Genomic DNA, 17,718 nt, shown 5'->3' on the forward strand with positions numbered 1-17,718 from the left:
GGGAAAGAGAGAGAATTATTGATTGGATTTTCTCGTCTCCCAAACAAGATCACAGAACCCTGTTTTCTACAATTTTAAATCCTTTTGGAATCTCACAACTGTCAACAGCAAAAGAGAGTTTCTGCATTGCTGTGCGCCAAACAGGGCGTTAGATCTGAATGAGAACCCACATTCTCTGAAAGTCGGTCCAAAAACCTATTTCTTCTTCTGCTCTCAATTTGCATTTCAATGTGTTTGTGGTTTTCTAAGTATTTGGGTTGGTAAAAATCTTTCCCTGCTCTGTTTGGTTTCCGAGAAAATTCCGAAAGGAAAATTTGAAAAGTAGTAACTTGTGATTGATTGATTACTGTCAGGAAACAATCAGAAACTCAGGCATTTGCTTATTCCTTGATTTTTAAATTTCAGAGTTCAGAGAATGTGCATTCGAATTCTAGATCTTCAACGGTAAATGTCTTGTATTTTTTTGGGGACTAATATATGATATAAGCTTGAATTGGATTCGAAATTTCGAAGAACAAAAAAGATGGCGTTTTGGGAAGGTTATGTGAGTGATGAGGCAATGGGGACCTTTGCCCCAATTGTGGTTTACTGGTTGTATGCGGGGGTTTACCAGTTGTTGCCGCCTTTGGACAATTACCGGTTGCATACAAGAAGAGAGGAAGACGAGAAGAACTCGGTGCCTCTCCCCTCTGTCGTTAAAGGTGTTTTGCTTCAACAGCTCGTCCAGGCCACCGTTGCTCAGGGGCTTTTTTTGGTCAGTTACTTCAACTTGAATTACGCCAATTTATGCTGAATGCACTTCATTTTCATATGTGCCTACATAATTAATGAAATTTAGTATCAAGTGACCAAACTCAAGAATTAGAAATGACCCAATTGTAGGCTGTTTGAGAAATTGCCTTTAGCTGCACTGCTTTTGAAAGTTGCTCAGTGCAATATACATATCTTTCCCCTTGTATTTTGTTTTGGTATAAATGTTTTTTGGGTTTACCTTGGCCATGTTCTAGACGCTTTAGACACAAGCTACCCCACTTGAAGTCTCTTAAGGCTTGACGATGTCCTGATCTTTTCTTGATTGTCTTGGTTCCATGGTTCCATCTAGACTCTGGCTTTAAACTTGATGCCTTTTGAGTCTCCAAGTTTTCCCTCTCATTTGATGTCTTTGCACCTGCATATCATTGTTCGGTACAAATTCATGCCGTGTAATTTGCAATCCTACAATCTGGATTTTATATTCACCTGCATTTATTGCATTATTTGGTGAAGCACTTTACCATAACCTTTGCCGATGGGTTCAACAAAATAAATAGACAAATGATTAAACCTTAGACAATGGTTGGCTTTAAACACCAGCTGCCTTCCATACCTACCAAATGAGACTACTGAAGAGATCTGTTAATTCTACGATTTTAGTCATGAAACACTGAAACATGGAAGAGAAACTTAAAAAAGTTGAGTACGCTCTGAAAGGATGCTCCTTTAAATTTTCCTAAACATGTTTTCATGTGAGGCTTTTTTTGAGTTCATAACAATTCCTAGGTCAAGCTAATTTGATGTACGAATTTATGTTCTCATGTCGATATCTAACTTGGGAATTTGAACTGTAAATAAGTGGTCATCTGTCCTATATACCATCAATCTTGCTTGGTTCCTTCTTGTTAATGCTGCCATGCAGAAGGATGGCATGTTACTTTGCATCATGGTGCCACTGTCACTTATTGTCCATATAGAGAACAGGGTTACTCTGAAGATTACAAATTCCAGGCTTTTTCTGGAGATAAATATAGTCCTTAGGCACTTTGCTAGTACATTGTGATATTCGTAAAAGTAGACAAATGGAGATGTGATGCATGTTTTGAGATGTTAGATCTAGGTTATAAGATTCGTCTTCAGATCTGAACAACATTGATGTGCGGAGTACAAAGTGAGTAATGTCATTTATCGTTTCAATGTGAATGATGATCGATATATAATGTAGCAGTTTCTCTTAATAATTATTCATCCTTATTTTGTTAGCTGGTTGGATTGATTGTTTGTCATGAGCTTTATCATATGCTATTGAAGACTTTGGTGTACTCATATGCTTTGGTTTGTGATGACTGTTATCTGTTCGCTTACATGTGCCTATAGGGTAGTTTGTCTATCATTGTTTGCTTGATCTCATAGAATGTCAATGCTTTCTGGAGATAACTATAGTCCTTTAGGCACTTTGCTGGCGTAAAAGTAGACACATGATGCTGTGATGCATATTTTAAAATATGTTAGCTTCTACGTAATTGTAAAATAAAGTTACTGTATACCATATTTAGGAATATAGTCTGTAATTCCAAAGTCAGTTTGATTTGTTAATAATGATACAGTATTACATGTCAGGTTGAGTACAAATTTTGCATCAAAGAAGATAGTTCAACAAGAATCCGGATCCTCTTTGTGAGGATCCCGGGGATCCATGAATCATATCCGTTTATCGTACATTGTGCGGTCAGAAATTATTTTAAAGTATTTTTATTTAAAATTATATAAAAACTGTACCTGACAAAAACTGACATCACGATATACGATGAACGGACATGATTTACGGATCCCTAGGATCCTCACCAAAAGGATCTGGAGAGGATCCAGTTGGGTTCAACAAGAAGTGAATAGATAATTTAGAGTCTAGCCTAGCTCTGTTCCTAACGGGGTAGGTCTCATAGGTCATTTTTCTCCTCTATAAAAGGGGCACACCTGAGGCACCATGGTGTTAGTTGAGTAGTTTTACTGCCTTACATTAGGTGTATGGTTTACCTTTATGTACAATTTGGACAAGTGATGTAGCGTTGGCAATTTTACGTTAACCAATTCATATTTTATTATGATCTATGACTCTTAGTAGGTCTTCATTGTAAGAATGTCTATTTCGCCCCAATGATGGGCAAGACCAATACATTTCTTACCAATTTTCTGTCTTCCTAACTTTACCTCAGCTTGTTTTGATTTCATTTCAATGTTGTAGTGAACTGTTAGGTCCTCTATGTGTCCAAATTTGGAAGGTCCTTTCTCAACTATTATCCTGACTAAATAAGTTCATGCATTTTTGCTACAGTTGACCTCGAAGGCGAATACCTCGGGGATCACAATTCAGCCCTCGATAACTGTGCAGATTGTCCAGATTGTTATCGCAATGCTAGTAATGGACACATGGCAGTTCTTTGTGCACCGTTACATGCATCAGAACAAATTTTTATACCGCCATGTCCACTCTCAGCACCACAGACTCGTTGTTCCCTACGCAATTGGAGCCCTTTATAATCACCCACTTGAGGGTCTCTTGCTCGACACTTTTGGTGGGGCACTCTCGTTTCTAGTCTCAGGGATGACAGCACGAACGGCTGTTATTTTCTTCTGCTTTGCCGTGATTAAAACTGTTGATGATCACTGTGGGCTTTGGTTGCCTGGTAATATATTCCATCTTTTATTCCAGAACAACACTGCCTATCATGACATACACCATCAACTTCAAGGCTTGAAGTACAACTACTCCCAGCCCTTCTTCCCGATATGGGATAAACTTTTTGGCACCTACATGCCGTATAATCTTGTCAAGAGACCGGAAGGGGGGTTTGAGGCGAGGGCAATGAAGGCAATGAAAGACTAGTTGACTTCAACAACGGCAGTTTACTAATTCAAGCTCACTCCACGCCACGAAATTATATTGCTGAGGCGTCGGTCATTCATGGAAATCTGAATTAGAATCATGATATCGAGGCTATATTCTAGGCTCTAGCAGGAGGGTTTTGTCGTTCGAGTTGGTCCTGTTTTGGTTGTGTCAGTAATTTTCTCTTTGCTTGGTTGTGTTAATTCCACCAACCTGCCTTCTGCATTGTGATTGTGAGATTCTGGACTGTCCAATTTGTAGCATATTTTGTTCATGGTTATGCAACACTGGTGTTAAGGGGCATCATAGGCCTGTCCAGACCTTCTTGATGTACACCTGTTTGTATGCGGCGTGAAAATATTAATGATGTGCAATAACCCGGTTTGGGGCGTTGCAATAACCCAAACCATTGAACTAAACTTACACAGTTACACCCGAATCTGATCCGAGCCAGAAAACCCACGCATAAATCCGAATCACGGTATTTTGGCACACTAGGAAAAATACACCAGCACCAATGCTATGCGACGCTACACTTCGTTGTCACCGGAGACACATGGTTCTTCAACCTAAACAAATTCTTGAAGACACTGGTAGGCACCCTCCCGTTTTTATTCAGGCATACGCTTCCAATTGAGACTTACTGTAACCAACTGCAAACGTCCAGACGCGGCATCAGAGAGGCTTCAAACCCTTCAATCTCATTCTTCTACACCTGAAAGCATATGCTGGTGAGCTTGCATTTTTACTAGACAGTTTTTTTGCCTCATACCATGCAATACGGTGCGCACATATGAGCTACAGGGCCACTAAGAAGGCTTAACGGCAGTGGCAGTCCATTCAAACTTATCTTCCCTGAATCCTTGGGAATTAAGTGTACAACTAATGATTGATTTGGACTAAAACAAATTGAAAATTACTGACTGTCATCGGAACAGTATAAAAACGCCAGAGAAGGGATGTGTTCCTTCAAAATGCCTCTTCAAATTAACTGGAAATCACTTTCGGGGTCTCCAATTTAGCTCATACGAATCATGCATGTCACCAATAATCTCTGCAAGAGCATAATCCTTCTTCAAATCTATGAAACCGAGCTTGATCCCTCACAATTATTTCCCTGCTATAAATCTTCGAACTAATTTTGATCACAACATGGCAATCGTCACATATTCTTAGGTTCTTAAACACTTGAATTGGTGTCCCCTCACTGGTACTAATCAAACCAAAAGCCTTCTCGCAGTGATAACTCAATGCATTTTCTTTTTCCTCCTTCCCTATATCATGCAGCACATTATTGGTCTTGGCCGCACATCTATAGGCTTTAATCCTGAACACGATCTCATCTAGCTTTGCTTAAATCTCACGCCGATTATCATGGCACTGATCACCATTCACGAACTTGTGTATCACACCTTCCACTTCTATGTAACCAAAACCCGGTATCTTCTTCACACATCTCTTCTCTTCATGACCTCCCCCACCCTGCCTGCATCGTCCCATCTCTCTTGAGATGCGTAATAACAACACAAAATCACCACAACCCTCAGACCCCATCTCAATCAGTTTCTGAGAAGCCAGTTCTGCCATCTCCACATTCCTATAAGTCTTGCTAGCACCAAGTAAAGTTTGCCAGAGTACCACATCAGGAATCATAGGCATATAATTTATGATCTCATAAGCCTCTTGGATTCGCCCAGCTCGTCCCAGCAAATCAACCACAGTCCCATAATGCTTAACATTAGGGCAACATCATGCCCCGCCATTGAATTAAATAACCTAACCCCATCTTCCACCAGTCCGGCATGGTTGCAGGAACACAAAGCAGCAAGATACGGAACTGCATCTGGGCACACCCCGCTTTTATCCATATGTCCGAAAAGCTCAAGTGCTTTATCACCATTTCCATGCATAGCAAACGCCATAATCATCGTATTCCAAGTTATTAAATTCTTCCCACATTTCATATTCTCAAACACCCAATACGCTTTGTCCTCAAAGCCGCATTTTACCTACATATCAAATAACTGCATTGCAAACAATGACGTGCATATCAAGCTTCTCATCCATTATATAGGCATGTACTTTTTCTCCTCTTTTGAGTGCACCCAATTGCGAACAGGTGGAGAGCGCACCGAGAACCGTGACTTCATTAGGCTTCAAATCCTTTTCCTCGCTCATTCTTTGAAACAAAGCTATAGCTTCAGTGGGTCGATTCCCCTGAGCCAACCCAGAAATTAAAGCATTCCAACAAGCAGTATCCCTCTGACCCAATTCATCAAACACCTTCAGTGCAAACTCCAAATCGCCCACTTTCGCATAAACGTCCAGCAAAGTGGTTCGCAGCAGCACGTCGGCTCCAAACCCGAACTTTACAATTTGGGAGTGAATCTGCATTGCCTCAGTGAAAGCCAACGCACGTGCGCACGCCTTTAGAACGAAGGAGCACGTGAGGGCGTCGACCTTCTGGGAAGCTTGGGACATGGTCTTGTACCATGCGATACCTTGCGTGGGTTGGGGGCTCTGGGCGAGGCGTCGAAAGACGGCGTTCCATTGATTGGTGGAAGGGTTTTGGAGGCGGTGGAAGAGGGCCGTGGCGTAAGGGAGGTTGGCGACGGGGGAAAGGGCGCAGCGCTCGAGGAGTTTGGCGGTGAGTGAGGGGTAGAATTGGAATTTGACACTGGTTAGAAGGTGGGCTTGGAGCTGTTTGATGCGCGCGAGGGAGGTGCACTTCTGTAACAAGGACTCCGAGTTTGCCATGTTCCCATGCCCATGACACTCGTGTCGGCTGGCCTTTCGTATCTACGTTTTTATTTTATTTTATAATATGAACTATTTCAAACATAAGTACGGAGTTTTGTGAACTAGTCACAAAGGATCTTTAGGAGTAACTCCTCATCAATTTTAAAGAGCTAAGCTTTTCTCATTTGAGATTTTATTTATTTTTCTCGTTTCAATTGACAGAGTCACCTTCTAAATTTCTAAAATAAAAAGAATGAAAAAGAATGTGAAATTACTCCAATTTAAAAAAAAAGATTGTGAGTTTACATTTTTATTTACACTTTTCGGCAAAAAAATTATATTCTACATACATTTAAAATTTGTTAATAAAAAAGTCTTCCAACCAACAAGACATGTAATAACATTGCTTTTGAAAGAAACAATCGATCTCTTTGATAAAGAGTCTAAACCCTAAACATGAAAACCAAGAAAAGCTCATTCTACATGACTTACATTTCATGTTGATGTAGAAATATTTTGTTGGGTGAATTACCGATTTAGTACCTGAACTCTCACCTTTGTGGAAATTAGATCCCAAAATTCTTTTTTTTTTTTTTTTTTCCAGTTAAATAAGTCCTTAAATTCATTAAAAATTGCTAATTTATTTAAAAAAACTCATTCCATACTATTATATTCAAAGCTATTTTATTTAATTTTTCGTCAACTTAAGTCACTTGACACACTCTAGAGTGTAATACTGTTATTTTCTCGTCTATAAGCCTTTAAATTTTCATATATGTTACGAATATAATGTTTAATTTACCCTACAAAGTTAACTTCATACTCTATTTTTTATGAAAAATTACCAATCTACCCTCCAATATGTATCACATGCAAGTAAGGAAACTTAACCATTGACAAAAAATTGAATATAATAGTTTCGAATATAATATTAGGGACGTAATTGACAGATTTTTATAATTCAAGAATTAATTTTTCTAAAAAATAGTTTAGGAACCTAATTTTCAGTAAGATGATAATTCAAATACTAAATTAGCAGTTTACTCTATTTTGTTTATGAGAGCGAGAAAGAAAATGCATGCAAGACCACCCAATACATAGGGTAAATTTCAACGACCCGGACACTCTTATTTATTTAAATTTATTATTAAGGGACCGTTGAACTCTAGTTCGCATGCCTCCAGGGATGATGGTTGAATTCTCACATAACCTATAAAACCTAAAGAGTAGTAAGGGTGGGCACTTGAAACCGAAAACCGAAACCGAAACACGAACCAAATCGAACCCACCGAATGGTTTGGTTTTGCGGTTTTGAAACTGAATCGCAAAGTAAGAAATGGTTTGGTTTTGGTTTTGGCTTTTGAAAACCACACCTAAACCGAAACCGCATAACTTTATTAAATGTTCAATTCTGATTGGTTATTTCATTGAGTCCATACATTTATTATGGACTCAACCTCATCATAATATTTCCACATAATCTCTGTCTTTTCTTTCTTCTAGTCTGTATTGCTCAACTTTATTCATCTAAGCTTCCAACTCTCTCTCTCGGCCTCCCCTTCATTAAAGCTCCTAGCCTCTAGAGTTCAGGGTTGGGTTTTGAGTCAAAAGGGGATTTGGTTTTTCGTTGGTTAGTCTTCGAATTTTCTTCGTTCATGATCATCATAATGTCAGAATGTTGTTGATTGGTAAATAAATTATTCATACATATAAACCTGATAAATCAGAGTAAAATTGAATATGATTCAAGTTCACGGGTTCTACAAAAAAAAAAAAAAAAAAGACAAAATGTCATATCTGTTCCTAGATTAGTCGATATAATCCACTTTTTATTAGATTTAAGTATTAAATTTAGCAGATTAAGTATTAATTAGGCTTGTTGCTTACTGGAATGGCCATGCCTTGAAATTTCATTTTCTTCCAATTTTTATATAACATGCGAATAATGGGTAGATACTAGATAGGTTTATGCCCAGTATACACAATTACACACACCTACACGAATTGAATCCGCCCCCTTGATTAAGGAGATGTTCACATTACTTAGGGATGCATGTTGATTTCAATCCTTGCCAAGGTTCTAAAAAATGCTAGGCACTAGTCGGGCGATAAGCTGGCGCCTAGCGCCTAGGCAAATTTAGGTAAATTTCTTGTATATCTTGTAATTAAGTGCATATCATAAATATTAAGGACAATATTGTAAATTCATCTTCTATGGATAATACTTAGAGGCTAAGAGAAAACTGCTATAATACCATGTTTGGAAATTATATTTTCATTTCACACCAGAATAAGATTACAATCTGAGTATATATATAAGTTGTGAGGCTAACTAAATCACAACAACTTTCTAACTAAGAGAAAACTAATCATAACAAACTAACAGTTTTCCTTAGCCTCTAAGTATTATCCCTAGAAGATGAATTTACAATATTGTCCTTAATAATAAAAAATTATACTTGTATGAAATTCATGGATAAGATAATAAAAGAATAGTGATATTAGTTATATATACATATATGTATGTATGTGTGTGTGTGTATATATATATATATATATAGTGAGAAAGTGAAAAATGTGAAGTTTTCAAAAATGAAGAAATTCTTCTCCCTGTTTTAGGGTTTTAAAATAGAATAATAGAGATGAAATAGTAATTTAAGATATTTTAAAAGAAGAGATATAGTATTGGAATAATGATGTAAAGAAATCAATTCAACGTAATGATGTAATAGTAGAGAAAAGATTAAAGAAATCAATTCTATTATTTAATGATTAATGATATGGCATAGTGGTGAACGAACTGTAAATACAATAAAGTGGATCTCTCTCTCGCACATCTTCTTCCTCTCGCACATCTTCTTCTTCTTCAATCTGGGTTGTTTTCCATTTTCTCTTCCTCATCACTCACTTATACTTCTTATATTTTTATCTATAAGTTCCCTTCTTCGTCAAGTCTAGTATCCAGAGAGTTGATTTGCAGATGCGAGTCTGCCTAAGACGAGAGGGCATGGAACAAAAGACCAGAGTTGCAGAGGCGCTGGCGATGGAAGAAGACCAGTATCAATCCGCCTAGACATGCCACCTAGCACCGCAGACTGCCTAGAGTGCCTAGCGAGCGCCTAGTCGGCCGACTAGCTCCTCATCAATTTTGTAAATGATTTGCTCTAAATCGTACCGGACAACCATCACTCAGCGCCTAGTCCGCTTTTTAGAACACTAATCCCTACATCGTCAACTAGATTGAATGTGTATTGCATGCTTGGTTGCTGACTCCAATAAATAATGCTACATTTGGGCTATCGAAGGGCTTGTTTTTAATGTCAAAAGTTTAAACACCAAAACTTTTTTATTGAATTGGATGAAATGAATAACTAGGTAACCATAATAGTTTTTTCAAACAATGAAACCAAACCAAAACCGTTTAAAACGAAACCGAACCGAACAAAATGATTTGGTTTCATTTCGGTTTTAGCCTCAAAATCGCACCAAATCAAACCGTAAAAACTTGCAGTTTTGGTTTTAGTTTTGGTTTCACTCAAAATTGCACCAAACTGAACCATGCCCAGCCCTAAAGAGTAGAGATGAAAGACTATCGCAATAATTTAAGAAACAAAAATTTTAAAGCCCGTAATGTATGACTAAAAACTTAACACCTAATCTATTAAAATATTGAACTACATGTAAAATAAAAAGTGACAACTTAATTTATCATTTTTCTATTTTCGACCAAAAAAGAAAGGGTATATTATCAATTTCCCCCCTGAACTTGTGACCATTGGCCAATTTCCCCCATGAACTTTAATTTTGGCCAATTTCCCCCCTCAACTCTCATAATTAGTCAATCCCCCCCCCTGAACTTTAATTTGGCCAATTTTCCCCCTCAACTCTCAAAATTAGTCAATTTGCACCCTACTGTTAATTTTTTTTTTTTTTTTAAATTTTCCATCTATTCTTTTCTTAATTTTCAATCTTTCTAATAGCTTCCAACAAAATACTAAAATTAACATAAACTCACCTGCATAATATAGGGTAAAATGTACAAAAACATAATACAGTTAGTATGTGACATGAGTTGATTATAAGAAAAAGTTATGAATCGGGTTTAAAGCATGTAGAAGAAGAAATAATAACAAAAAGAAATAATAATCCTAAACTCATGGATCAAACCTATTTCAATAAAATGAGTTATTCTTAATAAGGAGTCGAAAATTATGAATAGACTAGCCGTTTTTTTACTAAAACTCGATTCTCCGCAATTTACTTGAACTTAGCTTTCACTTTTATAAAGAAAATTGTATTCACATACAAAAATTTACACATCAATCCTTTTTGTTATCAATTTTGTATAGTCAAAAATCAAATAAAATTACTCCATGATAAATTGTAAAATTCTAAATTTTAATCTATTTGTAATAGGATAAAGATATAGGAACATGATTAACATACATCTTATTTAGTTTCTTACACACACTTGTTTAATTATGATCAAATTAAAAATTTAACAGTAGGGTGCAAATTGACTAATTATAAGAGTTGAGGGGGGAAATTGGCTAAATTAAAGTTGAGGGGGGAAATTGACTAATCATGAGAGTTCAGGGGGGAAATTGGCCAAAATTAAAGTTGATGGGGGAAATTGGCTAATGGTCACAAGTTCAGGGGGAAAATTGATAATATACCCAAAAAGAAAAGGAAGAATCCCTCCCAAAACAACCTACCCAAGTTTGGAATCACACGGCAGCATCTAAATCTAAGACCCCACCATAGAAAAAGTACGGCCGGACTTACCTTTTAACGTACATTTTCACATTTTACCCTCCGTAAATCTATAAATAACACTAAAAGCCCTTTCCTTTCCCTTATAAGCCTCTCTCTCTCACTCTCTCTCCTCACTACGAAGTAAACCCTGTTTCTGCGAGCAAGGATCAATACGCCGATATGAGGTGTTGCTCTCAGCTCCCGTTTTATTTGAATTTACATTTACTTCTGATATTTATCTTTTGTTATTTGAGATTTCATAAGAAGCATAGGGTTTGAGTTAGGTTTTCGAATTTTATTTCTTTATTTTTTTATTACCTTTCGATTGTTTTCTGTTTGGTTGCTGAGAAAGTGAAGGAAAATGAGTTATCTGTGAGTATGGAGACTCGAATCTGCCTAGACGGCTTGGTTTGTGAATTGAGTTCTGTAGAGGTTTAGGGTTTTAATTCGGAATGATTTGTTTTTCATTTTCCTGGAAATAACATGTTCTTTGATTTAGCTGAGTGTTTTAATGGAAATTTATTCTCTTATTTTCTATATTTTCTTTTCTCTACGACCAAACAGGGATTTAATGAGATATTGCTCGGTCTTTATTTTCCGGCTTTATTTTATCTATTCCCATTTTTGCTAAGCTTCCTGTTTCCATTTTCTTTTTCTGTTTTTTCATGATCTAATAATTGTGCAAACTGCAACTACGTGCTCGAATAAAAACTGCTTGAGCATTTTATAGTTGACAGCGTGCCAATGAAGCTTGATATTTGTACAGGAATGTTTGATTAGTGTAGGATTTTTAACAATTAGATGAACGCCAGTCTGATTAGTCTTATATAATACTTGAGTTCTAGTTTCATAGTGTTCGATCTCTGCTGTGGGGTTTCATTTTGTTTCCTTATAACTTTCTTGGTCCTGGGATATATGTAGATTGGGTACAACGAGTGTCCAGTGTTCTTTAACTGTTTGGGTATTTGGCATAGGTTGTGTAGTTCAAGAAATTTAACATTTAGCAATTGGCGGGTAAGATGGAATTTTGGGTCTTACTGTCCACCGTATAGCAGCCTGCCTGCCTGACATTTGTAGGCTTTACACTCTAGCGTGCAATCAATGAAAGTTTCAAAGATTGGGCGATACTGATTGCAGAAATGAAAAAGAAAAATATGATATGAGAAAGGTGGAAGTAATTGTGCTATAAAAAGTGGCTAGCATGATGGATAATATTTTAAGTTCGTACTTCTAAATTTTGTTTGTTCTGGAGTATATGATTTACCTCAATTGTTTTGTACTTTAATCTTTACTAATTTTCATTTGAACATGTACATTTCAGCCGACATCCTAATGTGAAATGGGCCCAGAGGTCTGATATGGTCTACATAACTATTGACTTGCCGGATGCCCAGGATGTAAAGCTTAAACTGGAGCCTGAAGGAAAGTTTTTGTTCTCTGCTACTACCGGACCAGAGAAGACACCTTATGAAGTTGACCTTGATCTCTATGACAAGATAGATGTAAATGTTAGTTTCTCACCATAACCGTCATGGGTTTATTTCATTTTACTAGGATATCGTACCGGCATCAGTTATGGGACTAACATATTCTTTTACTTGCAGGAGACCAAGACTACTGTTGGCTTGAGAAATATCTGTTACCTAGTAAAAAAAGCTGAGGATAAGTGGTGGAGCAGGTTGATAAAACAGCAGGGAAAAGCTCCTATCTTTCTGAAAGTAGATTGGGATAAATGGGTTGATGAAGATGAGGAGCCTGAAGAAGTTAAAAGTGACGAAGGCGGTGAGTGTTTCTCCAATCCTTCTTAAATCTCTTTCCGTATTGTCATAGTTGCCTTGAGGAATTTTAACCGGATGCTTTTGGCTGTAATTTTGGTTTCCAGGTCCAGGTGGGTTTGGAAACAATATGGACTTTGGGGGACTTGGAAACAATATGGACTTTGGAGGACTCGGAAACAATATGAACTTTGGGGGACTTGGAAACAATATGAACTTTGGGGACTTTGATTTGTCTGTAAGTATTCATACCATCACCTTACTATTGATTTATTTATACTGAACTAGAAGATAATATACGATCACCCCGACTACAGGATATACATTAAATTATTCATTAAGTAAAACAATTGCTTATGTTCTTTTATTTCAGAAGTTGAACATGGGTGGCGATGGCTCGAATGCTGACGCACTTGGCAAGTTTGATGGTGAGTTTCACAATCTATAATCCATTCCAGTTACATGATTTTTCTTTTGGTTGGAACTGGACTGACAACTGCAGATTAGCGTACCATTTATTAGTGACATTTAATTTAACTGTCTTGTGCTACTAGCAGAGAATGATGATAGTGACACAGAGGATGAAACTGTTGACCAACCACCATCCGCTGCTGGAGAATCTGACGCCAAACCTCTTGCGAGTGCAGAGCATGACGCAAAGGCTTCCGCCTGATGATGCAATAGATTCAGAAAGTGGGCGGGTGTTACCACAATGGTCGAAGGATGAAAGCCTTTCTACAGCATCTTCCCTGTTTTAACATGCACCTGAATGTGTGTTTATTTCCCGATACGCAACTTTGTGATTGCTTTGCTTCGCCTTCACAAAGGGGTTTTCCTTTTCGTTTTGCTTTTGGTTTTGTCACGAGGGGTAGCCTGATTTATTATCTTTCTGCTTACTGTGATTCGCGGATATTGGAATTTACCATGTATTAGAAGATATTAGCTTGTTCATTACCGGTGATGATGTATGGTTGATTTGTCCATTTTGTCGCGGTTGTTTACTTAGAAGCGTTGTCCCAGCCCACTTGTAGCCCATGCTATGAAAGTCCTCTTGTGTTCTCTTGTAAAGGAAGAATCTGATGAAATCTGAAATTCGATACGAGTAAAGTAAAAATTACTTAACAGAGTTTGTTAATTTTCCACACTGAACTGAACAGCATCGACACAAAGGCTATAAGCTCTGTGTCTTAAGCTCGGTATATGCCAACCTTGAATGTAGCATTACGAGTGCGACCCTTGTTGATCAACTCAAACACACAAGCATCCCCTACTTTAACACGATTCTCTCGCACAAATGCTTTCCAACCGTCATAGACTCTTGCATATTGTTTTCTCCTGTATACCCCGACGCGGCACTTGACAGGCCAACTTCTCCTGCTCGATATCTCTAGGTTCATGTCGCAAATGCCTCTTGCACAGACATGTTGCTTGACAAACGGTACAGATAGTGTCTGCAAACATTACAAACAAATATAAAAACAAACCCAAAAGGGGTTATTATTTATGCTGAGAAATTATGTGATGTTGCTCCTTAAGCTGTTTCATTCCCTAATTCGTACTTTAATATGAACTGGGATTGAACAAACGTCGAGGAAGCTTACCAGCTGACTTGCTATGTATGATGGCTGCATTTTGACCACGAGAAACGGATTGCTAGATTTGAAACTCACAGCTCTCGAAAAGGCTCTATCACTTAACCTCGTAGTTTTTTCCTCATCCGTATACATGCCCCCACGGCTTCTTGTTTTTGGGCGAGGCGAATCCAAGATTTTGACAAAAACATTATCTCCATGTTCTTCATTCTTCGGCAGCTGGAATCCCCCACATAACTTGGGCACCCCATCATGGCTTGAACTGATTGGATAATCAATCTCCAACGTATTCCTTCGAAAAATGCGCACTAGGAAATGCGAAAAACCACCTTCATGGCTAAACATCAACAAGTATCCATGGTTCAGGGAGTAAAATTTTGCAAATTCTGACCAGCCCTTTTGCAACCACACCTTGCCACATCTCCTTGTCAATTCTATTCGCCAAACTCGCCCCGTTGGATCCTTGAGGAACACGGAATCTGGCAGACAATCTTCATTCTTCATTACAAACGCCGGTGGAATTTCCTGTAATTAATTCCTCCTCAAAATTAAGATGTGCATGCAGATAAACATTGTTGCAAAGAAACCGAGAGTGTGGCTTAATAATCAAGTTGAAACATAAAGTTCAAAGGCATTAATCTAATCACTTGTAACAGAAGAAAACAAATTAAAAGATATAAGGACCGGAAAATACTTCATCTGCTTTGAATGTCAATGAAGGATGGGTTGAACAAAAAAGGTTAAATCCACAAGATTTTAACAGATTAACAAGTTAATTAAACTTGAGATTTACAAAGCCATTTCCAAAAATACCAAAAACCAAACCGCCAAATGAGTCAGAGAGTCAGAGAGATTTATAACAATATTTTTGTATAAATTCTTGACATGCAGAAAGGGAAATAAGCACAAGTAAATATTTTTCAAGAAATTAATTAGCAAACAAAAGTTCATAAAAATTTAATCAAGAATTAAAGGGCCACCCAGGATTTCCTTTATCTTTCTATTTTTTTTCCATTAAAAATCCAAGCACAAGAGAGTTTAAACTTTGAAGGACATCGCATGCAAGCTGAAAGAAGAAGATGAAGGGACACAGAGTGAGTGCGTGAGCGAAAATTAACTTACAAGCCTGCCATCTCGAAGAGCTTTGTCCAAAACAATCTTGAAAAAGGTTGGAACTTTCGCCGGAAGTGGAGAATCCCTGTCGTCTCTCCGGCTCGAAGATGCCATCTTTTGCTTTCGTAATGGATTTGAGACCTCTCTCTCTCTCTCTCTCTCTCTCTCTCTCTCTCTCTCTCTCTACCTCTCTTGTCGAACACGGAAAGCACTCATTTGCTCCGCTACAAAGCCTGGAGAAATACTTGCCCTTCAGATTTTCGGTTTCCCCGCCTTCCTTGTGCAAACGTGGGCATTTAGATGGGTTTTCTTGGCCCAAATTCAGTCTGGCCCATTCTTCATTTGGACTATTATTGCCCTTGTTCTAGGCTTAACAACTTTTCCATAACATATTTTTCTGAGGAAACAGTGGCATTCAATCACATATTTGTGGAAGAGGATCCGGTCCGGATCTCTCTCATCAAAGGTCTAGGATCAAGTGATTCGGGCCGTTGAAATTTGATCTAACGGCTACAAACAGGGGACCCCTCTAAAAGTTATAATAATTGTAACCGTTGGATCAAATTTCAACGGCCCGAAACATTTGTTCCTGAGTCTTTGATGGAAGAGATCCAAACCAGATCCTCTTTTATTTGTAGGTCCTGTAAGTTTGTCATGTCAACGAACGGGTAATATTAAGGAGACAAAATTTGCTTCTGGTTTTCTTCGGTATTATAGAACTCGACTCCATGAGTGCACCCCTACTGGTACAACCATGTGAACACAATGGATTACAAATAGCACTCAGCTTTCACACATTTCTCTCTAAACTTGTCCGATCCTTTTTAAGGAGTACTTATCTTCCTTATATAAACCCTCCATGACCCAAGTCCCTGGGCTCGACTCTTTCAGCCTTTACATCTAATATACAGAACACATATACTTGACTTGTTAGCTGCCCCTCCGTTCTTTAGCCGACACGTGGGAGCAAAGTGACATCCGTGCAAGTCTAGTTGCATGCTCACACACTTCTGTTCTCTTCAATAGTGGCCATGTGGCCTGGAGTTGATGTTTAAGTAGGTTTGTCCTTGTGTCCCTAGGATTTTGTGCTATAAAGTTGTTAGTGTCCCAATTTGTTCCTAACTATCGAAAAATACTTTACGAGGAAGCTTTCGACCTTCATGACAGGCAATCCAAATTGTCGAGCAATCGCTTAGAGCGCTTGGGGTCATCCTTCTCAATCTTGTTAGACATTGGCCTTTCTTCATTTGGACGAGTGTTCCTTTGGGCTCGTGGCGATAGGAAAGGAAGTCACCTTAACATTTTAAACTTTTACAATATATTGCTGCATTAGGCGGCTAAATTTTATAATAATCTGACCTTTCAAACGCCCGTCTCATCGTCAGTCGAGATATCCTGATAGCTACTTATCTAAACTACATATAACAAATCTCTCTTTGTCAACAAAAATAGGCTGAAAAGATCAAATTAACTTTGTAACAAAACTAAAGAAAGATAACCAAAATAAAATTTTGGGCAATATATTTATACTAAACACAAGATAATTTTAATTTTTCAAAGCTTCACAGTGAGGTAATGGTATTAGTTGCTTCCATTTCTTTTCTACGTTTTTCTTCCAATAATTATCAAGAAACAGTTGATAAAGATATAACTGTCTTTTCCGCAACAAATAATTGTCTGAAGGTCTTTCCAAAAAAAACTTTAGCGATAATTTTACACTCAGTAATACGGTCTAGTGATATTTTTCTTCACTTGTAAGTGAGAGGTCTTAGGTTCGAATCTTGTAGATGGCAAATTCGATACCAAATTAGGTTGCCCATTGTGTGACTTAGCCAAACTCCCCCCTTTTCTTGGTGTAAAATATATCGTTGTACTAAAAAAAAAGGGGGGGGGGGTGTGTGTTCCCACGATTTTGGATCCTCGTCGGATTTTCTTTGAAGGATCCTGAGAATCCGTGAATTATGTCTGTTCATCGTACATCGTGCGGTTAGAAATCATTTTATTTATTTTTATTTAAAATTCAACACAAATAGTACTTGATAAAAAATGAACACATAATATATAATGAACGTATACGATTTATGAATTTCCAAGATCTTCAAAAAAA

The 17,718-nt window shown here is 37.7% G+C and overlaps 3 protein-coding genes and 1 pseudogene across 4 annotated transcripts; 2 read left to right on the plus strand and 2 right to left on the minus strand.

The window, feature by feature from the left end:
• The first annotated feature begins 23 nt into the window (after nt 1–23).
• On the plus strand, nt 24–4,043 carry LOC137725312 (very-long-chain aldehyde decarbonylase GL1-9-like). Its single transcript, XM_068463958.1, has 2 exons — nt 24–754; nt 3,086–4,043. The coding sequence occupies exons 1-2, from the start codon at nt 524–526 to the stop codon at nt 3,635–3,637; spliced, it is 783 nt and encodes a 260-aa protein (XP_068320059.1). The 5' UTR covers nt 24–523; the 3' UTR covers nt 3,638–4,043.
• Nucleotides 4,044–4,218: 175 nt separating this feature from the next.
• On the minus strand, nt 4,219–6,417 carry LOC137725311 (pentatricopeptide repeat-containing protein At1g34160-like; annotated as a pseudogene).
• A 4,829-nt stretch (nt 6,418–11,246) lies between these two features.
• Nucleotides 11,247–13,860, plus strand: LOC137724371 (co-chaperone protein p23-1-like). 2 transcript variants are annotated; one of them, XM_068463117.1, is made up of 6 exons: nt 11,247–11,316; nt 12,453–12,639; nt 12,736–12,913; nt 13,014–13,144; nt 13,280–13,334; nt 13,461–13,860. In XM_068463117.1, the coding sequence occupies exons 1-6, from the start codon at nt 11,312–11,314 to the stop codon at nt 13,577–13,579; spliced, it is 675 nt and encodes a 224-aa protein (XP_068319218.1). In that variant the 5' UTR covers nt 11,247–11,311; the 3' UTR covers nt 13,580–13,860. The 2 variants fall into 2 exon arrangements, with proteins under 2 accessions (XP_068319218.1, XP_068319220.1); XM_068463119.1 differs by having other exon boundaries at nt 13,464–13,860.
• Nucleotides 13,861–14,093: 233 nt separating this feature from the next.
• Nucleotides 14,094–15,725, minus strand: LOC137724479 (B3 domain-containing transcription factor VRN1-like). Its single transcript, XM_068463219.1, has 3 exons — nt 15,621–15,725; nt 14,508–15,023; nt 14,094–14,357 (listed from the first exon to the last, which is right to left on the minus strand). Exons 1-3 carry the CDS (start codon nt 15,723–15,725, stop codon nt 14,094–14,096), a joined length of 885 nt encoding a protein of 294 aa, XP_068319320.1.
• Nucleotides 15,726–17,718: the final 1,993 nt, after the last annotated feature.

The sequence above is a fragment of the Pyrus communis genome, chromosome 2 (genome assembly GCF_963583255.1).
Source record: "Pyrus communis chromosome 2, drPyrComm1.1, whole genome shotgun sequence".
In the NCBI taxonomy this organism is placed as follows: Eukaryota; Viridiplantae; Streptophyta; class Magnoliopsida; order Rosales; family Rosaceae; genus Pyrus; species Pyrus communis.

Excerpts from the sequence above, each read along its gene's own strand:
- LOC137725312 (XM_068463958.1), top strand. The coding sequence starts at position 524 with ATGGCGTTTTGGGAAGGTTATGTGAGTGATGAGGCAATGGGGACCTTT. Across the intron at positions 755-3,085 it reads TTGCTCAGGGGCTTTTTTTG|TTGACCTCGAAGGCGAATAC; the intron begins GTCAGTTACTTC and ends TTTTTGCTACAG.
- LOC137724371 (XM_068463117.1), top strand. Across the intron at positions 12,640-12,735 it reads ATGACAAGATAGATGTAAAT|GAGACCAAGACTACTGTTGG; the intron begins GTTAGTTTCTCA and ends TTTTACTTGCAG. Across the intron at positions 12,914-13,013 it reads AGTTAAAAGTGACGAAGGCG|GTCCAGGTGGGTTTGGAAAC; the intron begins GTGAGTGTTTCT and ends TTTGGTTTCCAG.
- LOC137724479 (XM_068463219.1), bottom strand. The coding sequence starts at position 15,725 with ATGGCATCTTCGAGCCGGAGAGACGACAGGGATTCTCCACTTCCGGCG. Across the intron at positions 15,024-15,620 it reads CTCTTCGAGATGGCAGGCTT|GAAATTCCACCGGCGTTTGT; the intron begins GTAAGTTAATTT and ends AATTAATTACAG. Across the intron at positions 14,358-14,507 it reads CATACATAGCAAGTCAGCTG|ACACTATCTGTACCGTTTGT; the intron begins GTAAGCTTCCTC and ends TAATGTTTGCAG.